Source organism: Aplysia californica, unplaced genomic scaffold (genome assembly GCF_000002075.1).
Source record: "Aplysia californica isolate F4 #8 unplaced genomic scaffold, AplCal3.0 scaffold00026, whole genome shotgun sequence".
NCBI classification, from domain to species: domain Eukaryota; kingdom Metazoa; phylum Mollusca; class Gastropoda; order Aplysiida; family Aplysiidae; genus Aplysia; species Aplysia californica.
In genome coordinates, this window is record NW_004797296.1 from 583786 (window position 1) to 610509 (window position 26724).

General features: G+C 38.2%; 3 protein-coding genes across 5 annotated transcripts in view; 1 reads left to right on the plus strand and 2 right to left on the minus strand.

The window, feature by feature from the left end:
- LOC101850302 (BTB/POZ domain-containing protein 17) overlaps window positions 1-901 on the minus strand; it is a 100031-nt gene extending 99130 nt beyond the window's left edge. For 2 of the 3 annotated variants that reach the window (XM_013089641.2, XM_013089632.2), the window contains exon 1: window positions 729-899. The gene's annotated coding sequence lies outside the window, so the exon portion shown is untranslated. Of the gene's footprint in view, window positions 1-728 lie in introns of all 3 variants that reach the window. The other variant, XM_035973100.1, reaches the window with a different exon arrangement.
- A 220-nt stretch (window positions 902-1121) lies between these two features.
- Window positions 1122-11880, plus strand: LOC101849898 (protein FRG1). The gene is made up of 6 exons (XM_005091129.2): window positions 1122-1345; window positions 4987-5075; window positions 5680-5805; window positions 6709-6878; window positions 7479-7675; window positions 11590-11880. The coding sequence occupies exons 1-6, from the start codon at window positions 1284-1286 to the stop codon at window positions 11735-11737; spliced, it is 792 nt and encodes a 263-aa protein (XP_005091186.1). The 5' UTR covers window positions 1122-1283; the 3' UTR covers window positions 11738-11880.
- Window positions 11881-17462: 5582 nt separating this feature from the next.
- The window catches only part of LOC101850530 (cGMP-dependent 3',5'-cyclic phosphodiesterase), a gene marked incomplete in the record, with an annotated part of 165720 nt that continues 156458 nt past the window's right edge, over window positions 17463-26724 (minus strand). The window contains 5 exon segments of the mRNA XM_035973122.1: window positions 17463-21276; window positions 22263-22408; window positions 23796-23911; window positions 24566-24665; window positions 26413-26487. Coding sequence (XP_035829015.1) covers window positions 21057-21276; window positions 22263-22408; window positions 23796-23911; window positions 24566-24665; window positions 26413-26487 — 657 coding nt within the window.

The following is a 26724-nucleotide window of genomic DNA, read 5'->3' on the forward strand; positions in this document are numbered from 1 at the left end:
CCCAGAAAACAAACAACCTGATCTCATCCCATTGCATATCCAACAAGTTCATAAAAGGGTCAGAGTATATTATATGTACATATTTGGAAGGATTCAATTACAAACATAAAGGTAAAAATGAGTTTGATAGAGTGCATGTATGAAACAATGTAGAAGCAAAAATATAGGTAGGTGAGGCTATTGTCTATTCACACATATTATGGTATTCTCTTTGGTTCCAAGGCACCTAGGCCTAGATCTAGTTCAACTATGCACGGATTGTGTTTCAACAAAAGGGCTCTAGATCTACTAGATCTAGTTCCTACGGCCGCTAAATGAAAGCCACCAGCTAACGAAGTCTCACACTCCTCAATCATACGATCGTAAAAAGAGACAGTGCTCCACAACAGTGTCGCGATCTTATAGGAAAACTATTTATTTCTCCGTTCGATTTCACTCATAACAAATGATTAGGCATCTAGATCAAAGCTCAGTTATAAAACCCTCTACCAAACAATGATTATATAGAAAGAACCCCCCCCCCCCCTCTCAAAATAAGGCAACTACAGAAACAACCCAACTGTCCCAACTGCTGGTTTCTTGTCGTGTCTCGACCCTGGTAGGTTAACATACTAGAATCTAGATCTAGATCTAGATCTAGAATCTAGTCTAGATCTATCCTAATCTGGATATCAAAACTCTTTTCTAGGTGGGGCTGAAAAATGTCAGGAACATAAGAACTTCTTTACCTTTCTCAGTGACTGCAAAGAGTTGAAGAAAGTCTACACACAGACGATCCGTCATGAAATCTCTTGTCTCCCTCTCAGCCCAGGGTCGGCTAACCTAGCAGACACTAGACAAACCTACAAAAATACTCTCCACAAAGGTTCATTGAAGCAGTCAGCTGAATAAGTTGGCCATATTTTCGATATGTTATTCGCCAAAGACTGAGTATTAACATACTGATCATACCTTTCCAGGCCATCACATAGTTGCGTGATATTTTAAAGGAAAGGATTAAAAAGTAATGAAATACTACTTTTGATTGATTTACAACTCATATTTATTTCATTTGACTTATTCTTTTTTACTAAACGAGTAAATTTGCTTTGGACCAATTGGCAAATACAGACGGAAGCAGACATTATAATCGATCCGTGCAAAATAATAACACACCGCTTTGCTCAACACGACAACGTTGTGTGTGTAACGTTTGTAGAACGAACATTCTGTGATCATTTTCAATTAGATCTAAACTGTGGTCATTATTTTAGGATAATAACCATACTTAAACTTTATTTACAATGGCTGACTATGCTGCTGTTAAAGGTGGAAAGCTGAAATTGAAAGGACTCAAGCTGAAAAAGTATGATGGTTCAGAATCTGATCAGATTGATTCTGACTTCTGATTGTTTCAAATTGAAATCATATCTTATAGCCTATAAATCATAATGTAATGTACGTTAGATATGTTATGGCATGGTAGATCTATACAGAATCTAGATCTAGATTTTTAGATCTAGAATCTATATTCATGGATGATTTCACTATTTAAAATCATTGTTATTATTTTACTTTCACTGAGCCCTGAGGTCTCATATACTCATGCTCAGGTTCGGTGGTCTTGACTCTTTGTATCAAAAGGGTTACAACCTGCACCCTTCCCTCTCCTCACAACACACACACACACACACACACTCTCGTACACTCACACACATATGCACGTTTGCACACGTTAAAAGGTCCTACTTCGTTAATCTTAAGATATGGAGATGTTGTCAGATCTATGTGGAAAGGCCACCTCTATTCTCACCCGGGATGAGAATAGTGCAGGCTAGTCTTTTGGCTATTCTCACCCGGTGCGCGTTCACTGTTATAGCCTAGATCTAGGCCAACAAATTTTGCGTTCACCCTAAACCACAGAATTCTACACTGTGATAACAGAAAAATTGTAGAATTCTGTGCTGTGAACAAACGTTCCATTAGTAGCCTACTAAAAGCGTACAATTTTGTATGTGGGCAGTGGAGAGAGAGAAAGAGACAGAGAGAGGAGTAGCGTGAGAACTTCCGGTCAAAACAAAATGGCGACCCGCGTAGTTCTGCTCGATTCGAAAAGTTAAATAGCCGTAGCATCTTTGTAGACAACCAAATTAATTTACTTTTGTGTTTTAACATCATTTTTTAAACTTTGTTTTGGTCAATTTGATCGTCCACACCGATAGACAGTATTCAGAAAGAGACAGAGAGAGAGGGGAGGAGTAGATCTTGCGAGAACTTCCGGGCAAAACAAAATGGCGACCCGTGTGGTTCGGCTCGATTCGAACAGTGAAATAGCCATAGCATCTTTGAAGACGATCAAATTAGCTTACTTTTGTGCTATAACGTAATTTTTTCTTGGCTTTTATCAATTTGATCATCCACACCGATAGACAGTATTCCAAAATGAGGAAAAGCAGGTCTTGTTTCGCACCGGGTGAGAATAGCCTACGCTGGCAAGTCTCACCCGGGGTGAGAGGTAGATCGTTTTTCTATTCTCACCCCGGATGAGAATAGCCACTTCCATGTGGAAAATGAGACCATATATAAATAAAGGCAGTGTTGTCATTGTGGTGTGCTTACATGTCCTTTCAAGTGAAGTGATGCACAGACAAAGGGAGGTGGTTCTATCTTGGCAAGAAGGTGTTAACTGAGCTCCTGTATATTGGTGTAGTGTATTTTTTGGGTTCGAAGTGTTGTGAGTTCTCCACACACACTAGAAAGGAATGATGCATGTACACTGATAAAGCTAGTGTTGCATGGCATGTAGTTTTTATTTTAATCGTCAAAACATTTTTGAGACAATTTATAGACTGCTTTCAGGTTGCTGTTAAAGGAGTTTGTATAGATAATTTCTGTCTCAAAAACGTAACTCACTTAAATAGCGTATTCTTGTATTTACGGGATGCGCCGGTGGCCGATTGGTCGAATCCCATGTATTTACGGGATGCGCTTTGGCAATCAATATCTCTTGCTTTTTTTGTACAAGCTACAGGAAGTGGTGAGCCAACAGTTAACCCTATTGTTTCGTTTCTTTTAAAATTTGGTAAAATTATGTGTAATACTAATACTTTTTGAACTGTGACGAACTAAGTCAAAATGCGGTAAAAGCTCTGTGAGCGGAAACAAATTCGCAGCTGTTTTTAGAGTGGAGATCGCCTCTCAGAGACATAAAAATAAACATGTTTGATGTGTTTCAAGGGTCTGATAGTGAGTTAAAAGGCTAAAGCTTCCACAATGTCCCACAGAAGCTGCTAGATCTATGGATAGGGCTGTAGTTCAACTTTTTTTTAGTTCAGTCGATGAACAGCTGGAGTTCGGAGTTGGATGAAAGTGAAAGTAGGAATCCGAATAGCTTTCTTTTTCTTCCAAGTCTGGTCCAAGTGACATACAAATTTAGTAGTTTTAGTTGTGAGAATAGTAGCAGCCTTAAGTTGAAATATGATTAGTTTCAGGTGTAACAATACAAAGGTGAGAAAAGGACAGAGTATCTCAGTGTAGACTTCAGACAGAACTACAGCAACAGGATGCACTGTCGCACTGTTTACAAAATGTATCATGTAGGCCTACTCCTACTGGGTTTCAATTTCATGCTTAGGCACCAAGCTCAACATACTTTTATTATATTATTAAGTTAAAATTCACTTCTTGAATGTGGTTTCTGAGTTACTCTGAAAACGTTCTGTCACACATGCATAGAAATAATATTGGACATCTGGTGCTGCTTATTATATTATGCTGGACAGTTTTCTAAAAAAATTGTGTTACTCCCAGACATTGCCATTTTAAATAATATGTTTATATTAATAAAATAAAAACTGTTTGGACAAATTAGATGCAGTTTTCTTTTTCTCTGAGAGCGTTTTTCTTTTCTTGTTGCATTAAAAAAATTATGATTGCTTTCACAATCTTTTTATGGATAACAATTCAATACCCCAAAATCGTCAGGCTGTTCAATGGTTGTTGGTTGAAAAATAAGTGAGTTTGATATTAGGCACAGGTTGCTCTTATCTGGGTTGCTGTTGAGCGGACACCATTGTATTATTATGTAGGCCTAGCACTTTTCTCATGTTCATTTTTATTATTTTTTAACACAGATTTCAATGTTATTCTTTAACTAATCATTAGGTTTTGAGATATATATTTGTATTCTAATGTTCAATATTACACTAGGCCTTCTATTGAAACTGGGGGGAAAATGTAATATTTCCCATCTTTAAAAAAATCTGAGGGTATTTCAGAGGAGCATTCTCCCAAAATTAGATGTTTTGCAATTGGGTTTTAAATTCTCATGAAAAACAATGATTTGCCCTACTATTAAATATTTATTTTTCTAAAGCATTGCATCTGCATGCAGGAGTGAAATAAACATTTACTGAATCATTAGAGAAGAGAGTTAAGTTAATAAATCATTCCTCATCCAAAGGCCGTTTTGAAAACCCTAATCTGGAATCTCTGTATTCCTCCCTTGTCTTGTCTCATACAGTAACTTCAAACTGTCAGCAAAGCATGCTGGAGGCGGGAGGTTACATTGTCATTCAGTGCAGCTTCTCTATAACGACCTTCGATATAGCGACATCCTCTGCATAGCAACATGGTGCCCGGGTCCCGATTTTTTCTTTATATATATCATTAGTAATAAAAGACTTCCTCTACATATCGACATTTTTTTCTGGTCCCGACTTTGTCATTATAGAGAGAGACTGCACTGTAGTTCCTTTGCTGCAGCTTGGTCGCCAACACCCACACGCACATCTATTTTATAAAATTTTATGTGTTTCGGTTCATGATTTTGTGTAAACTAAATTATATTACATGAAGTCTGCTCATTGATTCAGGTCTTGTCCACACTAAGATTTATATATAACAAGATTTGGTTTTTAAGGTTTATGATCATAGATAATTATTCATTATGTGTGTGCCTGAGGCTTTGAAATCAAATGAAATGTTTTCATCCCCTTTTCATAAAAGGTCAAAAAAGCACAAGAGTCACAAGAGGAAGCATGATGGAGAACCTGTGGAGCAAAAGTCGGATCACAAGTTAGACATTCAAAAGCATGGTAAGAAGATTTTGGATATTCTCACTTACATAGAATAGATAGTTTTTTTATTTTGAGACAGCTGCTATGAGTGTATATCAGTAAAAATTTCTATCTAGCTTAGACTTATAAATCTACAGTTGGGCATGGCTTTTGTGAACAAATTTTTAACTTTTTCTTTTCCTAGCAGTGTGATTATAAAGCATTGTAGTGGATGTTGGAAATAGTTGAAGTGAGTTTCTAAAATTGCTACTTTTGATCTTTTCTCTAAGCATTGCTCCTTTTGTATGGTGCAAAGTTTGTTGGAATTTTTTGTGTGTGTTCTTTTTCAACTCAACATTTGACCCCCCCCCCCCCCCCCCCCCCCCCCAAAAAAAAAAAATTAAAAAAATATATTGTCAGTTTCAGTAGCCTACAATGTGAGGTTTGGTTGAGGCAACTTTGAGGCAGTATGATTTGTCATCACCAGAATCCAATTTTATAAATGTCTTTTTTTATTAAGTGTTCTTTGGAATGTGTATATTTCTATTCTTCTTTATAATTCTTCTTTTGCAGTAACAGAGATTGATGAAGATTCTCTGACAGGTTATCTTTGTACCTCAAAATTTTTGTTTCTTTTCTACAGGAGGTTGGTGGGAGGTGAAGAAGTTCTCAGAAATACCATCAAATGTCGCAATAGAGGTCGGTGACAACTGCTACATAACAGCTCTTGACAATGGAGGGATTGCAGTCGGGACCCCACGAGATGAAGGTATAACTGTCTATCAATCATATAGCGAAAGGGGCGTAAAACGGAAATTTTTTCGGTATGTCCGAATTTGGCTATGTAGGCCTACATGTTTAAAAGATACATATAGGCTATAAGAAAACAATTATGGACCTGAATATCTTTTTGCTATATATGCATGTTTCGCAATGTGCATATTCGTTGTGTGAGTACTAGACTGTAGATTCTTCTACAAAAGTCAAGTTTGTCATTTGTGAACAGACTTTTCCTGTTGGTGGTTCTCAGCATGCGTGCCACAGACAGAATGCAGATGCCATGTATTCAGATTCAGTTCAACTTTCTTTTATGCTACCTTCTAGAGCTTAATTTACGTATTGTACTTTGGGCATTCGAGGGGCCCAGATGCTTCCACTGATTCCCACTTACTGATTATTTTACTTACATTTATTTCTCACGGAGATTAAATGTGAACACTTTTGCTAGTACAGTACGAGATAGCTTAGTCTTAGATTAAGAACACAATATTTCAACAATTTTCGCTATATGTATTTAGCTACTGACTTTTAGGTGCCAGTCCACGTGATGATCTACCTGACTGACTAAGGTCTATCTGTGCTGTATCAATTGGTTAGGGTTTGAACCAGGGTTAGGGTCAGTGTTGTTGTAGTAGACTAGTAGACCGTCGTGGGAAAAATTTTCAGACTGGTCCAGTGATAGATAGGCCATCAAGTAGAAGAAAAATTGCTGTTGACTGGTAAGTGGAGTAGCACTGAGGTTTATTATTTTTGGGGTTTAAAAATAACAAAACAGTCTGACCCTTACAACTTGTATGTTTTTTAATTTAGTTGTTTTATTATTCTACTAAGTGATGTCACCATCCTTTTTAGTATAAGACTAACTTTTGGTTTGTAAAATTTTTTAAATCAGGTGATGGCCCGGATCCCGCGGAAATTTTCACCTTGATCAAAGTCAGTGAGACGAAAGTGGCCTTTAAGAGTGGCTATGGGAAATACCTGAGTGTTGAGTCCGATGGGAAAGTTGTGGGTCGCTCTGAGGCCATGGGACCACGGGAACAGTTTGAACCAGTGTTCCAAGACGTGAGTAGCTTTGAGATCATTGTTTTATATCATTACCTTTGGGTGAACATGTTCCCCTATACAGAGCACACAGCACACAGCACAAAACCTTTGTCCCCTGCCTACCAGGAAACAAGACGCTGAAGGAAATTGGGGTACAACAGTACTATTTGTATATCCCTACAAAAAAGGCTTGGATCGTTTTCAAATTTTCACGATGTTGGAAAAAAAATTGAAAGTGACAATCACACATGTTCATGAAAATAGGAGATAGGATCTGAGATAAAACCACACTTTACTTTTACCGTGGTTCATATTGTCCAAGGGTAGATGATTATGGTGTCTTGGGGGAAAATTTGGGCGGGGGGGGGTTGGCATTCTCAATTGTTTTACGTTTACTGTTCTCTCTGGCTGCGAGTGGTGTTTGCCTGTCCAATAGGTACTTTGTGTGGTGAGCAAACCCTGATCTGAATGGTATGCAAAACTAGTATAGTGGGAGCTCCAGCTTGTATGCACCTGACAGAAAATTTTGTCTGAAAAAAAAAAAGACGCAGCCTTGACTCATGTTATGTGTTATGATTGGATGTTGTTAACAAATTCCCGCACATTATGAATCTCCAGGGAAAAGTGGCCCTGAACGGTTGCAACAACTGCTTTGTGTCCTGTGATGATGAAGGGGACATCGAGTGTGTCAGTCGCACGGCCGGCCGCGGGGAGATGGTGCGCCTCCGATCCAACGCTAACACGGAGAGAGACCCACTAGAGGATATTCCCAAGGAGGAGCGGGGATCACTCAAGTCCTCAGAGATTAACTATGTGTAAGTTGAGTGCAAATGTTTTACGACGTGTTGGAATCAGGTGCTCGTCAATTTTTGGGCATGTGGAGTTATTGGTATCATCGTAAGCCTTGTTCATTTGTCTTGCTTTTGTTGAAAAAAATAGGCCTAGTCATCTTTCTTGAATAGAAATGGAGATATTTGCAGTTGAATGAGGTAGGAGTTGCCTGGTTTCAGAGGTAAACGCCCCTGTAGTCACAACTGAGATAATTTAGGAAGCAGGCTGCATGGGTTCTGTCTGTCAGGGCATTCCCAGGCTGTGCTGGACACAAGTATCCTGCAGAAAAACTGATACACTTGACGAACAAGACTTCCTCACTCTCAAATCGCAAGAACCGAAACCCTTGTGAGCAGCGATGAAAAGTTTTATCATTATACCACTGACGCTGATCTGTGTGTTAGTTAAGAATCAGAGTGTTATCATCTAGGTTATTCTTGGTAAGTTTTGTTTTGCAAGTTGTTCAACTGTACCAAGCCCAGAAAGCAACATTTTTCAGGAGAGAGAAGAAAACTTTCATTCGTTAAAGAATCATACCGACATTATATATCTTTTCCTGCTTTTTTCAACATTTGGGGTTTGAAGTTGGACAAAATATTTCCCAAGCATAGTCAACCATACCACAGAGTAAGAAACTGCAATTAAAAGAAAAAATGAAATGATTGAAGTGGAACTCGGATTCAACGAGATGAGATAGATTCCCCGTTTTTTTTCTTCTTTAAAATCAATAAAAATAACCCGGATTTAACGAGCACTTAAATCTGCGAGCTCGGATTTAATGAGGTCGCTTCCAGGGTGAACAGCCCCCGCAGACGTGGCTTCACTCATTTTTCTCCCAGAACGAACTTATCTATTCCCGGAAACCGCCCTTTGCGCCTGCATCGTGAACCCTTACTTGTATATTTACTTAACCGATTACATACTACCAATCAGCAGCCTTTATCATACCAACACATGCGTTGTTGGCAGGCGCTTGTGTCTAGGCCTACTATGGTGTGTGTTGGGGTAGGATGGGTGGCCTGCACACGTGTGGCTGTGTGTGCCTGTCGGGGAGGGTGGGGGGCACTAGCGGTCCGGGCGTTGAACGTCGCAGATACAAACGCGTCAGTCTTTTTTCCCCTTGGCAACTGATCATTATTACAATGTTAAGCTAGTCTTGACGTAGATCTACGTAATGAATTAATTGTGGGCTGGTCTATGGAATCAAAAGTTGCTGTATGCTAGGCTACAGCAACACAACTTTTTGGTAAGCAATCAAGATGACACAGGCGTGTGCATTTGAACGAATCGGTTTTTTTTTTTACACAGCTCATAATATGCAGGCATTTTAGGCACTACTTGTGACTTCTCTTTATACATTTCTAGAGATCTAGCTCAGTGCCTGTAATAATCTCTATACAAAACCTCGTGTTTGCTTTATATATAAACGAACACTCGGATTCAACGAGATTTTAGGTCAGGCCCGGCGACCTCGTTGAATCCGAGTTCCACTGTACTACATATGATTGATAGCTCTGCTGATGCCATCCTCTAAAGGTAGACGATATGGTGGCTACCTGTGTGTGGCAGAGGCACATGTCTAATGGATAGCTTCTCGGTAATGGGTGGTTGGCGGGTGCTCTGGTGTGGTTTGCTCCTTCGTTCCTATCAAGCCCATATTGTCCTTACCTCTCCTTCTTTTTTGTGTTTGTTACTCTCTTGTAACACCTCTAATCTTTTGCACTTATATGAGTATGACCTAATCGTATTGCAAGTACCGTGAAAAGTTTATTAAAACTGAAGACTAAACTAAGCTTCACAATGAGTAACCAGAGTAATGTTGTCATCACCGGTTGAACTGTGGTGATACTAAACAGGCGTTAACTGATTATTAAAATAAACAAAAAAACTTTTCAGATCCTGTGGGAAAGCGTACTTGGGGTCTCAAAATTTATGGATCATTTTGTCCTATATATCTCGTATCTAGATTGTTGTAATGTTATAATGTCAACAACTTCTTAACAATCCGCTTGAGGAGAGCAAAATCTGGACAGTTCAGGAATCCAGATTTATCCAGAATTTTGGCATCACTGAAAAAAAAGTACTCTCATTTAACCCTTTCCATACTTCGTGTTTTACTATTGTATCCATACGACGTGGGGAACTCTGTGCCACCACTTTCCAAAGATGAAATTTACTCTTTAATTTAGCATCGCGTTTTGTTGCCATTTTTTGGTCCAAAAGTTGCCAAAAGTTAACACAAAAAATGCCAAAAGTTGTCATAAAAGTTGCCATTAATTTTCCAGCTTTCAACTCTCTGTGACGACATATAGCAATATGTTGATAGAGGTAACTTAATTAATCTAAAGCACCAGAATTTCTTGTGCTCTGTTTTAAGCATCCAGAATATCATTTGTAACCACACAGAGTGTAAAAACGTGAAAAATAAAGGTTTCACAAAGAGCAGTACATAAACAACCACAAAAATTAGCAAATAAGGGCGTGTGTCCACCTATCCGAAGATTGTCCGTTTTAACCCTAAGCGTGTGTAATTCAAGAAAAAGTACAGAATATTACATGTAAATTATGGAAACACTCAAGGGGCCTGCCAATGTCAATATTCGGTTTTGGTGGAGACACGCTCTAACATAAGACATTAGAGAGGGAGAGAGAGAGAGAGAGAGAGAGCATCAAACTAAATTACTTTTCGCTATATGAACACAAGTATGTATATATTTTTTAAACAACACATCTGAACAATGACAAAAAAATTAACACTCCAACAAATTAAACCCAACAAAGAGGGGAAAAATAAAAGATCTTACATGAAAATAACAAGTCAACGTGGAGTCAACTAAGTGACAAAGAGACGAAGTGAAGAGGGAGTGAAAATAATCTTTCTTTCTAAAAGTAAAGAGGTTCAGTTTCTTTTTTTCCCTGGCTTTTTTTTTCTCTTTTATTCCCCGGCAGTTGTTTTTTTTTTTGGTTAAAAAATGCAAAAATCGCTGCCGCGATTCGCGGACCAAAAAATACCAATAATCACGGCCATGACAAACGCAGATGCTAGGTTAATCCAATCTGTACGCTTTTGCATTGCAGTCTGTCAAAAAGATTTTTTTTTAAATTCTGAAAGTTTCAAAAAGATCTTCGTACTATAAGTATTCTAAAATGTGAAGAATACAACACCGGGGGTACAAAATAACCCCAAGGCGTACGGATAGGGTTAAGGACAGAATCGGGGCAGGATCTCAGAATTTACACTCATTTCTGATAGGTAATGACGTTGAGCCCCAACAGAAATTTTCTAACCAGCTTGGGTTCACAATTGTCGTTGTTTGGATTGAAGTCCACGTCTCTCATGCTTTATCCAAATGCCTCACTAACCATGTAACTTGCCTGGTAGAAGTAGAAGTGATGAGAAAGGATCTAAATCTACACCCCCCCGGGGCAGTACCACTGACTGAAGTGTCTTTAGGCCATTCCAAAGGGGGGACATTTCTCTTTCAAGCATAGTAGAATTGTCAATGGGCTCATGTCACGCTCATAACTGTGCCTGATCTACAACAGGGAACTGTGACTGATCTACAACAGGAAACTGCTGCTTTTTCTTTCCTGATCCTTACTATTGTCATTTTCCTCTACTTCTTTTGTATGTTTGTCACTCTCTTGTGACCTGCTATTTTGGGGTGCCTTGATAGTCGAAGCAGACCTTGTGCTGTTGAAGCTAGAAAGGTGAGCAGAAGTCTGATTCTCTGTAAACACTTCTCTGTTGACACCCACCCCTTGGCGCTCATATAACCTTATTCTGTTGCGAGCGCCGTAAAACCCTCTACTATTAACAAAAAATAAAAGTCTAAATCTACATGTATACTTACAGAGAAATTACTGATCTGATATCAAATATCTGTTTGTTTCCTAGGAAAAAGTTCCAAAGTTTCCAAGACCGAAGACTGCGCGTGAGTGAAGTGGACAAAACTCAGCTGAAGAAGGCCAAGAAAGAAGGAGATTTCCATGAGACCTTGCTGGACAGGAGGGAGAAGATGAAGGCTGACCGTTACTGTAAATAGCGCCGGCTTCTTCACCTCGAGGTCGTTCACCCACACAGCTGTTCCAAGTCTTCACATCCCATAACATAATACACTTGTACATATATATTACAAATTATCTACCCTCGCCTCGCTCATCAATAAAGTGTGTTTCACCTTCAGTACTCGCTGTGTCTGACATTGCTTCTTTGATGAATACGTGCAGGATAGTGGAAGGTGATCCAGTATGGTTTGTACCTCATGCTTCTTTTTATGTATTGATTTCTATTTTCCGCACTTTTATCGAGCAGGTGGTTGGAGGGGCGCCACTGGCAGATCCTACTCTTTTCTTTCCCGCCGTTGTTTCAGTCTTGTTTCTTACTTTTTCCTAGCACTTACTTAGTGACAATTATTGTGTCTATGTACTTCTCTTAACTCAAACTGTCATTGACATGATTTACCCAATGCAAGAATTGAACTTGTGTCTTTTGAGTTGCCAAGAGTGTAACTAATACACCGCAGACGTCGGTTTCTTTTCAATGTTGCTATTATCTTCATCTATTTCTTGCCAGAAATAGCTATTATGGTGTTGACTTACCATCAACAACAGCCTGGCAACAGAGGAGTACATTGGTAAAAGTACATTTCCACCTGGACCCCCCCCCCCCCCCCCCCCCATTCCTAAAACAAGTAAAAAGTAAAAAGCGCCTTTCCAATATCCAAGGATATACCGGGTAATCAAAATTCGAAAATATCTGGGGGGGGGGGGGGGGGGGGGGGGTACACTTTTTTGCGATAAACTTGATGAAAATGTACTGTTTGGGCATTCAACAGAAAATAGAAACCAAAGAAATGTCTGTTGCCATCTTTAAGAATGAAAAGTTTAATTAATGAAACTGAATTTATAAACAAAACAAACATAACAATGGAACAAAGACAACTAAACAAATTGTCAAAAGTAAACAATTTCATGATATAATTATAATATGATCATATGAAAGAAATGCGATTAAACTCTTATGAACATGAATGAAAATATCTTAAAATTAGTAAAACACAGATCTCAAAACACTATGGTAAAAAATTGTTTAGCATCGCAAAGACCAGAGAATTTAAAAGAAAAAAAAATTGGGGGAAAAAAAACAACTAAAAGGTGAGTGTGGGCAAGGAAGTGGTTGGGTGTGTTAAACGTATATATATATATATATATATATATACACAGCTGGAAATATGACTTTCAAGGTCTACGCCTGGCCAATCAATTTATCGTACGCTAGAAAGCTTCTCCGTCAAGATTTGTGTGCTGCTTAAAACATTGGACATGAACACACACACACTGCATGTTATAGAATCTACTGTTGTGCATCAGCTACTAGCTATCAAGTGGCAGAACACACATGGGAAAAGTATGCTGAACATGGATCTGTAAGAACAAGAGCAGGAAAGTAGCTTTCTCATAAACAATATTGGCTTTAAAAAGCTTCACAACAGAAACAAAAATGTTTTAAAAAAAGGCAGTTTGTACTTTCTACTGAAAATGGTAAAATCACAATGGAGTTCTAAATAGTGGAACCGAAATGGTATCGTAATTAGAAGAACAGTTGAACTGCGATGGTTTTCTAGACAGTAGAACTACAAAGGTTTTCTAAAATAGTATAACCGTTATGGTATTTAGTATAACTGCAATGGTATTCAAAAGAACCGCAATGGTTTTCTAAACGTTCAGAGAATTACAAACTGGGGGAGGGTGGGGTAAACATAGACCAGTATCTACACTTTTAAAGCACGCTGCTCAAGTGCAAATCTAACACTGTGGTAGTACAAGAAGAGGAGATTTTTACGTAATTGTCTTGTTCACATCTTTTTTTAATAAATAGACCTTATTTTCTGAAACACTTTGATTTTTTTGTGGTAACAAATTCCATGCCAATGCTTTTGGTACAATAGGTTGTGAAATTATGCCCTGTTGTTTTTGTGAATTTAAGATGATAAAGAAAACTAAGATTTCAGTAAGTGTTGCACAAATACTCTCTCGGCTATTTACAATGAGCTTCTTAAAAGTCCTCCGCTGTACTAAAATAGAGAGAATAAATTTCAATAAATGCGGCTCATACCAGGACAACTTTTCTTTTAAAGTGGAGACTGAAAGATGGTGGATATCAAGAGGTAAAAAAGATAAAAAGAGGGGGCCCACAATTTATACTCCTATTTTTCTTCACACAGACCGGGCTTATTGACAATATGTCCTTGTATAAGTTTTGGAGAAGGGGATGGGCTGTGGCAGGTTGGGGAGAGGAGGAGTGGGGGGTGTGAAGCTGTCCCACAAGGAAAGCTTCCTGAAATCCACAAAAGATTATAATAAGTCAGTTCTGTCACCACAACACAACCACCATCTGGAGGTGCGGTGTTATAGGGGCCAGTACTGCTGCAACAGCCCTGTGGTTTAACAATTTGCACAACGTTCAGATTCAACTGTATAATCTGCATAGAGACAAACTACATGCTCACATCTCACTATTCTCACCCACTAAACACTCACAGCAGGAAGTCCAGATCGTCATTGTTAGGAAATTTACAGTCGAATGAACAAACTAAAAGGTTCATAAAACAAATCATCTGGTAATAATAATAGTAATATACAACAGAAGAATTTACGCAAAACTAATAATATTTGGTGAGGAGAACTTTGAACTGAAATATACACAGCTCAACATCAGATATATAAATACTCTAATGCACTATACAAGGTAATAAAACATAGCTTGTACTTGAATATGTATAACAAAATAAATGCAAATTGAGGTTTCAGTATGTAAACAGAAAGTCACATTAAATAAGGGAAGAAATACTGAGCAGGTCGAACTGAATTGAAATGGATTTTTTTCAAACTGGAGACTGAAATAACAGAGAAATTCAACACTAACAAAAGAGGGCACAAGAATACAAGAAAGGAAAAAAAGGCTGAAAGTTCAGAGCTCATTCAAAGGTATGAACAGAATTATGAACAAACCCATTATCTCTGAGGGGAATTCCACAGAGAAATAAAGAACATAACTATATTGAGACCGACAAGCCTTTTGCTTCCACTGACTATATCATTCTTTCAAACGTATTATGAGAACAAGATTGGCAGTGAAAACTTGACGGAATGCCTGAATAAAAACACAATAAAACATTTCCTGATGAAAAATAGGCAAAGCAGGTGAAAAACATGTCACGCATATTTTTTTTGTCCAAGGTGCTGTTAAAAATATAATGTATTGAGTCAATACCCCTTCTTTGGTTTCTTGTTCTTCTTTTACAATACATAACTTTTATTAGCTTCCATATTATAGGACCTGCTGAATAGAAAGACGTAAAATCTCAAACCAATAGTTTTCTTGGCATTGGAGGAGACCTTTTGCTCAAAACTTTACACAACTCCCAAAGAAGAACTTGGCAGACTGAAGTAGAAGAAGTAAAATTTGTACACATTTGTTGATGGACCTTGAAGCACGTGAGGATAAGCAAAGCCTCAGTATGCCTAAGACACCAAAACAACAAAAGACAGGTCAGAGAAACTCAAATTCACAAAGGAAATGTACTGCCATTCTCAGCCACGTAAGTCAAATAACTGTTTAGTCAAGAAGTTTATGACATGCTAAATTTGATGTATATACAAAAAAGCATCATGGCTTGAAACTGGGGAAAAAAGTGAGGAGCCTCTGTTGATCAGATGATGCTACCAACGCCTCACTGTATCCACCACGAGGACGACAAAGTGTTCTCACAACAAATTTGTCACAACACAGGATGAGACCTATTTGAGACTTCAGCTAAACAAATAAGACAGTCGTGATCAATCTGGTATACTTTCTTACTGGAAAAAAACAACAACAACCCTAATTGAAAGGTGCAGTATAAAAGACATAAATATTGCAGAAGTGTGTCTATTATTATTATGTCTATACTATGTCATAAAATAGGACATACATTGTTTAGAATTGATGTTACCTTTTAACAGCTGTCGAGACATTGACATTAACAATTTAAACATTGCCCCTTAAAACTATCATGTTCTCCCTTTGAACAGTCAACCAATTGCCCCTTTGAATATCATCCTCAAACTATGACATTGCCTTTTTGAACTACGACATTGCCCTTTGAACTCTCACCTTAAAACTGTCATACACAAGTATCAATATCTTCGGAACATGAGTTAAATGAAACCACAACTTTCAAAGAAGCACTAGCAACTTGTTTCTGTAGTGGCAACATACTTTAATGGCAAGGGAAAAAAATTTTCCCAGCAGAAAGAGCAAATGTTCTTTGCAATGGAAAGCAATAGAGAAAAATATCGGCACGTTACACGAAGAAAGTCGGCGAAAAGTTGACGGCTTAACATATCTATAACCCTGCTCAGTGGTCAATGGATAAAAATAAACCCAAGATATAATTTGAAATTGACATTCTGCATAATCAACAAACTCAATTCCCTAAATTTACAATTAAAAAGATCATCTTTGGTAACATTTAAAACTTTTATAACAAGCTTCTAAAAATACAGGTGAGTGGTTCAAAACTCAGCCGAGTCTTGTCTCATGTGGTAACAGCCTCTGCTAAAAGGGAAAAAAAAAGTATAGCTTGGTGTCATTGTCAAATATATATATATATATATATGTATATAGATATATATACAACCATCTAATCTGTAATTTTAGTCTCTTCTGTGACCAAAAAACTAAAAGTAGTAAAAGAACCCCCTCCCTTCTACTCAAACTTCCGTTTCAGACTTGCAAAAGTTTGAGCATCAGCACAGAGAAATAAAAATATTCAGTTACTTTCATAATGTCTTCGTATACTTCTCGTTCATAAAGTTTTAACCTGGTTTTGACCTTTGACACTGGTCTAAATGGTTGTGGCTTTTACTTTTCATAGTGTAAGCAAAGTTATACAAAGTTTCCATGGTGTGAGCAAAATTATGTATGAATATGACATCATGATTCATTGAGCTTGCAAGATTTTCTTGTGTCCCAACTTGCCTGGGCATCACTGAATGGCACATACAGCATCTACTGGAGGGGGGGGGGATAGAGAGAGAGAGAGAGAGAGAGAGAGAGAGAGAGAGAGAGAGAGAGAGAGAGAGAGAGGGGGGGGGGCATAGAGGGGAAAGGGAGGAAAAATGTCTAAGAAATAGAAACTAGCAGAAGTCACAAGTCAATACAAAGAAATCACTCTGCTCTCTCATCCAGAAAAGGTTGTGCAAAACCTCCACAGACCCAGTACAACGATAATAATAGTACACACTCAAACCTGTGCGTGCACACACACACACACTTACATACGAGCACGCTCCAGTAGTAAATATCACATATCACAGGCCTATAGGACAGCGGTCTTTGCAAGACTGGCGAGAGCGGACGAGAAGCATCATAAAAAGAATATGTTACAGCATTTCTCTTCCCTCACGGGACAACCAAAAAAAATTTAAAAAATCGGCCAAGGTACACAAATGTGGATGTTCCATTTGCAGATAATAATCATTGATTGAGCTGGATTTCATGACACACGCGAGACAACATGAACTGAATAAGAACTTGATTGTTTTCGTTGGTGAAGCCAACTACATAACTATCACAATAGTATAAAAAGTATTGCAACTCTCCTGTGTCTCCGCATTTTAACAAAAGTGATCTTGAGTCAGATCAAACAGGTAATTCTTAAAAAAAAAGTAAGAGTATTCCTGTTTGACGATTTGCAAAGAATCCTATTTAAATTATTTCTTTTTCTCTTCAGTGAAACAGAAACCAGGGACAAAGTCCAGCATCTTTTGTTGACTTTATCCAACAATAGACAACATTAGCCTGATCATCACACAAACGTGCATAACATTTTCCAGACTCATCCGAAAACCAAATGAAAAAATGTTCCGAGTCACAAACTCAAAGCTATTGTATAGTTGCTTTAGTACAAACATATGTGACTTTCATGTTTTACTCTAAAAAATTCCTCTTAAACTGAATGTGTGACTGATAAAATTTCCAACGAGGTCTTTCTCCACATCATCACATCTCCTCAAGTGTCCAAACCAGCCCACAGGAAAGCTTAGTTGACCCTTCTGTTTCTAGTTTCTCATTACAGAGGCTCACATAGTGGGAACCAAACCCCCAGAGCAATAATTGCCATGTGGTTATTTCGATAAAATCCAGCCCGCAAACCAGGGATTTACCATGCACATGTACACTAACACTGAGGACCACAATGGACAAATGGTAAAAGTTACAAAACACATGCACTACTTTCATGGTTTACTATTACAAAAAAACTGTCTTAATGAACAATGGGCTCAGTCCTGAGTCTAAGACATTAAAAAAAAAGTGTTTAGAATAAAAACGAACAAACCAGAGCGTTTTGAACTTAAAAATTTGATTTTACCATTACCTGAAAATGTGACTTAAATCATTTTTCCATAGTGGCCATCCACTACTAAAACATCTCACATTTTCCCCATTTATTAAGATGGGAACAGCTCCCAAATTCTTTTGTCTTTACAAACAGGGAAGAAACAGACTCACTCATGTTTCACACGAGAGATAGAAAATAATTTCACATTCACACTATTTTCGGATCATCCATGTCGCATGTAGAAATATGACTATCTAACAATGGTCTCTGAATACACAAGTGATATGCTTGCCATAGCGCATACATTGTCCTTGCAACACAACTTATCACAATAAAACAATTCTTCATGAGATTTTGTTGAGTATTCATCTACACAATATTATACTGTAAAAACTATCTACAAACTACAAGAAATGACATTTCTCTCTCAAACCGTCAATCATAAAAATGAGATCAAAATATGCTGAAGCTGACAACTGAAGTCAAAGACATATGAAAGAAACCTCCGGATGCCATGCCTTGTGACAGACATCATTCCTTCCATCCCACTCAAATACAGTCAGCCAATGTAGTAGGACACACAATTAAATATTTAAAAAAACTTTCAAACAGTTTTGTCAACCAAATACCTTTACTTTGCAAATATATATATACTATCATATAATTACTTATTTATCAAAATGTTATATTTGACTTGCACTGATCAGAATGAGGCTTCCTGTTGTTTAGAACAATTGAAAGAAACAGTCCTTAAAAGATAAATTTCCTGAAAGACTTCAGCCAGTCATTCCTACAGAAGACTAAAAATTCCTTTCTCACAAACATCATTGGTTAAGTGCAAAAACTGCTGCAAACCCTTTTTGCATTGAACCAACGATACCTAAAGAATAAGAAACGAATGCTCAGATGTTTGCAATGGCAGCAAACAATTTCTCAAATTCTGGTGTCCACAGATTTTGCGTAACAGTTCTTGAATTGAACATATAAATTACTGAGTCAAATTAGAATCGTCAGTTACGAAGTCCCATCAGAGAAGCAGCGTGCAAAGCTCTTACACTTACAGGGACCCAAAGACTCCAGAAAAATGTTGTTATAGGTCAACAACTGGCAGGAGATGGTAAGTCTAAGAAATCTTTAAACTGCCTGGACACTCTACAACGGACAAGACGGATCTGTAATCAAATCAGCAACACAACAGTATTTATGCACAACTCTCTTGAGAGCATTTGAAAAGACTGAATGTAAAAACAACAAAAAACAAGAAGCAAGATGATTTCTGAACACTGAAGAAAAAAACCTCTTCAAACTTGACAATATCTGATAAGAAAATATGTTAGTGCGTATTCTCAATGACTACTTGTGCCAACGAGGGAGAAACCTGCAAACAGTTTCAATGATCTTAAAAACGCTATGGAATGGGGGGTGGGAACTCAAACAGTTAACACGAAAAAACCCACAACTATTTACAGATTCTGTCAATTCACATTGTTACTTTTTTTAATAATACAAAGCAATAAATTTGTAACAAAAATGAACAATTGAAGGTTTCAAACATAACAAATTGGAAGAGTAATGACTTTATCAAATGGCAATGTGTTTCATAAATTAATTATAGACAAAAAATGTATTAAATACAAAGTGCTGTCATAATTGTGGAAGGTTTGATAATTTCAAGCAAAACAAGATTAAATTCATTTTCAAAACAAAATTACTCGCAATAAGAAAAGAGCCATCACTAAGTGGTTTAAGATTATACCTAACAGGTTTTGCTAAATCACAGGATCAGTCAAGAGAATATCTTCCTTCATATATCACGTCTAAAGCAAATTTGGTTTGCACATCAATTACTCTCCCTCTGAGCTCAGAGTTAAACAAGTCAAATTTTCATCCCAAAACATCCAAATGTGATTTTCTTTGTCACATTCACTATTCCTAAAGCATTTAGTCAGAGACGCAACTTGCAACACAGCACTCAGTAATTTTTTTTGTCTATGATCGTCGCTGATCAGAACTGCATCTGTTTCAACATGGGTGATTATAAAGTTACTACTTAGCGGCGTGAACACCAGTGACATGATGTAGCCTGTGTTTCTTACCCCGGCCCAAAGAGCAGCAGACATATGACCCAAGCAAAAGGTTGTGAAGCTTATTCGTCAGAACATCAGTACATAATCAGCCACCTTACAACACACTCTCACACATCGCATTCTTGAAAAATAGTTTAAAAGGCTAAAAAGTGTATACAATTTCATACTTCAAAAGTTTTGCAATCCGTACCAGCTATTACACATCAACTCGTTCAGCATATACCATTCGCCGGTACATTTTTTTCCCCCTTGACCAGGACAAATCTCCAGTATCACGACAGCTCCATCTATACACAAGTGAGCCTCATCAGTTGCTATCCTGAGCTCTCATTCAGACACAGCTTGGTCAAAGCCATAGCATTTCATAGCCACTCAAAACAAGACACAGCTCGCTGAAAACTACACATGAATTAAAAATAGCCGCCACAAGAAAACTTCGCATCATTCTTTAAAATTTTTTGCCCATTCATCTTTTTTATTGTCAGTCTGGATATTTCTTCATGCAAAAACATGCAAAAAAACCAAAGCTCTTTGTGTTCTCAGATAACTGGACATGTGTCTGCCATTTTAGCAGTTCAGGAAAATTTACAGGAGACTGGCAAGGCAACAGTGATGTAACCCACCTAAAAAAAACTGCTCGGAACCCTTCATAACCTCAAAAAAGCAGCCTGTATCATGGCAATGACTCTCCATGGGAGACATTCGAAGCCACTAATCAAAAAAACAAAAACATAAAAAAAACACAAATAAGAATTAGTAATGGCAATTTCCAGCGAGTTGACCCTTGCTCTGAGAGACTCCCTGACATTTTCATCACTTTCTCTCCACACGCTCATCACTCAACATCATGACCATCACAAACAGATGACAGCGGTCTGTCAAGCTCAAAATCATCGTCCGTTGACCTGGTTGTTCTCCTCGGCCTGGGGCGTGGTGGTGGTGGTGGTCTCTTCCTCATCCTCTATGGAGATGATCTGCTCCACACTCATGGCCTGCGTGGAGTTGCCGTGCCGCAGCTTGAGCAGCTGCCCAATGTGGACCCAGTGCTTGCGGTTCTCCTCTACATTGCGGGCCACCACCTCTGCCTCCGGGAAAAACTTTACCAAAATCCTAAGGAGGGGTGGGGGGGGGTAGAATTTGAGTTTTAAAATGTTTAATGTGTCCTGTGATCTCATATGACCTTTTACAGTTGCGAGTGCGGAAAAACACTAACAAAAACAAACAAACAAAGAATCTCAGTTTAAGTAACATGAAGTAAATCTGCACTTGAAGGATCATTATTGTGTAAGTATTGTGTATTGTTTTATTGTTTGATCAGTTTAGTTTAGTTTCAGTAAGGGTTTTATGGCACTTTCCCCCCCTCTTCCTGCTTCTCATAGACGTAATCTCTTTCCTCTCCTTCTGTACTTAAAAATCGTCTCCCACCTCTGCACTCTTTCAAGATCAAAGATGAAGGTCACATATTCCACCAGAGCTTCCACCCATCCAGCATTCCTATCTCAAGTTCTATTACCTTATCTTTTTCTTCTGGAGCATACTTTGACAATTATAGTACTCATTTCCTTCCAGAGCAATCAGTTGTCCTGATTGTTTGTTTTATGTTTTAATAAAAGTTTTACAACACTTGCAACACAATTAGTATAAGGTCAATTAAGTCCCGTAGATTAGAGGTGTTACAACAGAGTTAAAAAACACAAAGAAAGATGGAAGGATAAGGACGATAGATGTTTGATAGAAAAGAAGGAGCAAACCATACCATAGCACCCCCCCAACCAACCAGTCCTCCTAATCTATAGCAACAAGAACAGAAGAAGACAAAACATAGTTGTAGATGACGGCAGCAACAAAAAACCCCAAAACTAAACATACTTGTAGACAACTACAACAACCCCCCCTCCAACAAAACACACTTGCAGACAACAACAACGGCTACAAAAAAAAAAAGACAAAAAAGACAAAATATATTTGTAGATGACAACGATTTTTTAAAAAAAAGGAAGACAAAACACACTTGCAGACGAAAACAAAAAAAGACAAAACCTACTCGAAGACGACAACAACAACAGCCAAAAAACCCAGAACAAAACAAAACCTACTTGTAGACGGGCGCTGCGATGTTGTCCAGGAATGAGATCTGCAGCTCTGGTATGCAGGCTCGCTCCCGGTCCATCATCTCCAGCGGGTTCTTGCCCAGCGCCTTCTCCAGGTCGCCTTGTGAGAAAAACTCCTGGTACACCAGGGACTGTGCAAGGGCAGAATTGGGTTTTTTAGTAAGTTTAGTTTTAGTAAGAGTTTTACAGCACTTGCAACACAATCAGGTCATATAAGTGCCGAAGAACAGATTATGTGTTACAAGAGAGAAACATACACAAAAATACAAGGAGGAGAGATAAGGACGATGGACGTTTGATAGGAAAGAAGGAGCAAACCACACCTGAGCCCCCGCCAACCACCCACATTTTTTTTGGTGAGAGTTTTACTACACTTGCAACAGAATCAGGTCGTATGAGTGCTGAAGATTAGAAGTCCTTCCTAGAGAAGGAGGAGAGATTTTTTTAAAAAGGAAGACAGGTCTCTGATAGGGATAAGAAGGAGCAATCCAGACCAGAGCACCCACCAACCACCCGCAGATGGAATTCAAGTTACATTATACGGCTGCCGGCTGTGATAAGTCTTTACTTTTTTCTTTTGCTCAATCCTAATAAAAAGAACGCTATCAGATAAGTACATCCTTATGCACATGATGTGTTAGCTATAGTCAACATACAGCTATGATAGATTTAAATTTGTAGATGGCAGACCGTACATTGTCACATTTCTTTATTTACGGTTCACTTTCTTGAAAAAAAAAGTTTGAGATTTGTCATGCGAACTTAGTGGCAAAAATTCTCTTCAAAGTAATCTGTTGCGTAAAAATTCTTATTTCCTCATGAAATGTCAAATGGTGAGAACGGATAATATACAAGCAGTTTGCTGTACCATGGCACACATGAGGGGTGTTAAAAAAGTATGTGCACTCATAAGGCACAGCAAGTAACAGGTATCTGCACTGTAGTGTATTGAAAAACATAAACAATAGAAAAGATAAACTACTCCGTGAACTTGTACTCTTTATATCACAATGGATGGGCTTAAAATACTCACATTAACTCGCTGTAAATCAAAACTTCATCAAGACTCATCAGTATTTGAAAATTTGAGTAAATGTGAAATGACAAAACATCATCAAAATGTTTACAGTTCTTAAAGGATAGAAAAACCAACATTTCTTCCTACAAGATTCGTTTTCATGAAATGTGCTTCAAAAAGTACAGCCACTATAGGCATTTAATACAAACAATTCCAAAACTTCAGTTATGTTACATATATCATTTTACATGTCCTAATAAAACGACTTTCATGGGTTCAGTTTAATTTTAGTCCCGATTTTTACGGCACTTGCAACACAATAGGTCATACAAGAGCCAAAGATTATGGGTGATTAGGGAAGAATATACAAAGAAAAGGAGGAGAGGAGATAAAAGATGACAGATGTTTTGTAGGAAAGAAGGAGTAAACCACACCAGAGCACCTGTCGACCACCCACATACATTTAGGGGTTTACTGGGGGAATAAGCAGCAGCACTTACAGCTATGTGCTTGGTGTTGTGCCAGTTCTTGGTCTGGTCCGAGAGGTCGCAGGCCGTCATGAGCAAGCACAGCAAGCTCTGGCGGTTGGGGATACTTGCCTTGTTGTAGTTCCCACCTGAGGGAAAACAAACACACAAACATCTCGTTTACACACACTGCAACGCATAATGAAGGACAACTGTGGCAAGAAACACAAAAACACGCAAATATTTTATGCATGCACAGGAAAACATAATGAAGAACACATACTCAGAGATGTAAAGTTAAGTTAACAATCAAAGACATAAAAAGAACACACTGAATGACGCACAATGGAGGACACCAATAGCCAGATACAAACACAAACATTTTATGTACACACTGAAAGAGATAATGAAGAGCTCTCTCAAAGACATAGGAACCCACTGAATGATGGACAACGAAGGGCGTCTGAGGGCTGACACAAACTCACATATCTCATCTAAACACACAAGAATGCTTAATGAAGATACTTGAGGGAGACATAAACACACACACACGGCCTGTGCCCATCTGTACAATATCGCGACCTCAGTGTTTTCTTGTTGTATCTCCATTTTTAATAAGGGTGAAAACAGTTCATTAAAAAAAGTGAGCTTCAGAAGAAGTCACATTTTCACTGATTTAAAAAAATGGAGATACGACAAGAAAGCACTGGGGTTGCGATATGCGTGCGTGCATGTGTGTGTGTGTGTGTGTGTGTGTGTGTGTGTGTGTGTGTGTGTGTGTGTGTATGTGTGTGTGTACTCACTGTCTGCCAAATCTTCCTGTTCTTTGACAGAGCGTAGATGATGAGCCAGGTCTGTGGCCAGGATAATGTCACGCATCAGGTCCAGCACTGTCTGGTACTCCTAGAATAAAATAACAACAGTTTGTCTGTCAATGTCTGGTACTTTGCACAAATTTTCCTCACTTAACCCAGGTGGAAATGGGTACCTGGCTATAGACACTGAACGATCGTGTCAGTTTGATAGTGTTTGAGCGTATGAAATCTGTATGCTTCCGCAGAAGCCGAGAATGTTTCTGAATGTTCTCAGAGGGTCTGCAAGGTAACAATAGTTGTAAAGCGCATAGAGCATGCTCTTGAGCATGGATATGCGCTATATAAATGCAATTATTATTAATTATTATTACTCCGGAAAAATAACAACACCAGTTTGTATGTCAATGTCTGACCTGGACCAGTGCACCTGCAGGGGAGAATACTTCTTATGCGAAACAGAAGAAATAAGGATTTAGTGACTTGCAACTTCTGTGCAAGGACATTTATTCTTTAAACCTTGAGTTTTTTCCACCATTTCCTGGAGTTTTTCTACAATCACCTAAACCTGGCGCACTACATCTCATTATAACCCCAAAAGCTTGCCTCCAACATCTAAATGGCAGAAAAAAAGGATTAGTCATTACTAAAAATTTAAAACAGGAATAGTTCCGCAAAACAAGAAAAAACTAGCATTAAATAAAACAAAACAGCTCTCACTAGTATCTTCCGCAAAACAAGAAAAAACTAGCATTAAATAAAACAAAACAGCTCTCACTAGTATCTTCCGCAAAACAAGAAAAAACTAGCATTAAATAAAACAAAACAGTTCTCACTAGTACCTTCCGCAAAACAAGAAAAAACTAGCATTAAATAAAACAAAACAGTTCTCACTAGTACCTTCCGCAAAACAAGAAAAAACTAGCATTAAATAAAACAAAACAGTTCTCACTAGTATCTTCCGCAAAACAAGAAAAAACCAGCATTAAATAAAACAAAACAGTTCTCACTAGTATCTTCCGCAAAACAAGAAAAAACTAGCATTAAATAAAACAAAACAGTTCTCACTAGTATCTTCCGCAAAACAAGAAAAAACTAGCATTAAATAAAACAAAACAGCTGTCACTAGTATCTTCCGCAAAACAAGAAAAAACTAGCATTAAATAAAACAAAACAGTTGTCACTAGTATCGGATGCTCCCAGCGTCCGTTGGGGAACAGTGTTTTTACAGCTGGATGCTCCCAGCGTCCGACGGGGTTTAAAGAGTAAAAGAAAAATCAGCACCTCTAAATTAAAAACACACACATGAAAAAAACCCACCTACTACAAATATTGTAATGAACTCTTTTAGAGATTTTCCCCCTCACTTCATCATGATTATTTCGACTACTTAATGTAAGACTACCATATGCCATTTTGTAAAGTGACGAAGTATGACGGAGTATATGTGAGGCATTGCGGTGAAATCAGGCGCTCCTCAAAATAATGAAATTGAAAGAAAAAATCCCGGCATTTTTCTTCCTGTTTGGCAATTTTTAAGGAATTTTTATTTTTTGGTAAACACCTTTATGTCCATTTAAAAACACACGGCTGCATGGCTTTTACTGAAAAACAAAGTCATCAAACCTTGACGACCATTTTCTCTCTAATTTTACCCCTGAAACCAGGTGACCTCAACCTCCTTCAATCCAAAATATCTCGACTTCTATTGAAGATAGATGGGTACTTTTTCATCGAAAGCAAGACAAATAAGCACCATTTAAGATAATACGAATTCCATATGCCCAAAAATAGGCGTCTGATTCCACAGCATTGTGATACATATTACATCAGCTTACCTTGCTGGAGAGGTTCTCAAACAGGTTGCTTCCTTCTGTGTTGAGTATGCACATGCTCTGGGCCAAGTGGTGGCGCTGTAAGGAGGGAGACATAGGGTTAGAGAGGGTTCATGGTTCATGGGGTACCAAAGGAGGGAGAGATAGGGGGGAGAGGAAGAGGGAAAGTGAGAGGGAGAGAGGGAGGGAAGGAGAGAGTCAGACAGACAGACAGACAGACAGACAGACAGACAGACAGACAGACAGACAGACAGACAGACAGACAGACAGAGAGGTTTAGTTTTAGCAAGAGTTTACAGCACTTGAAACACAATA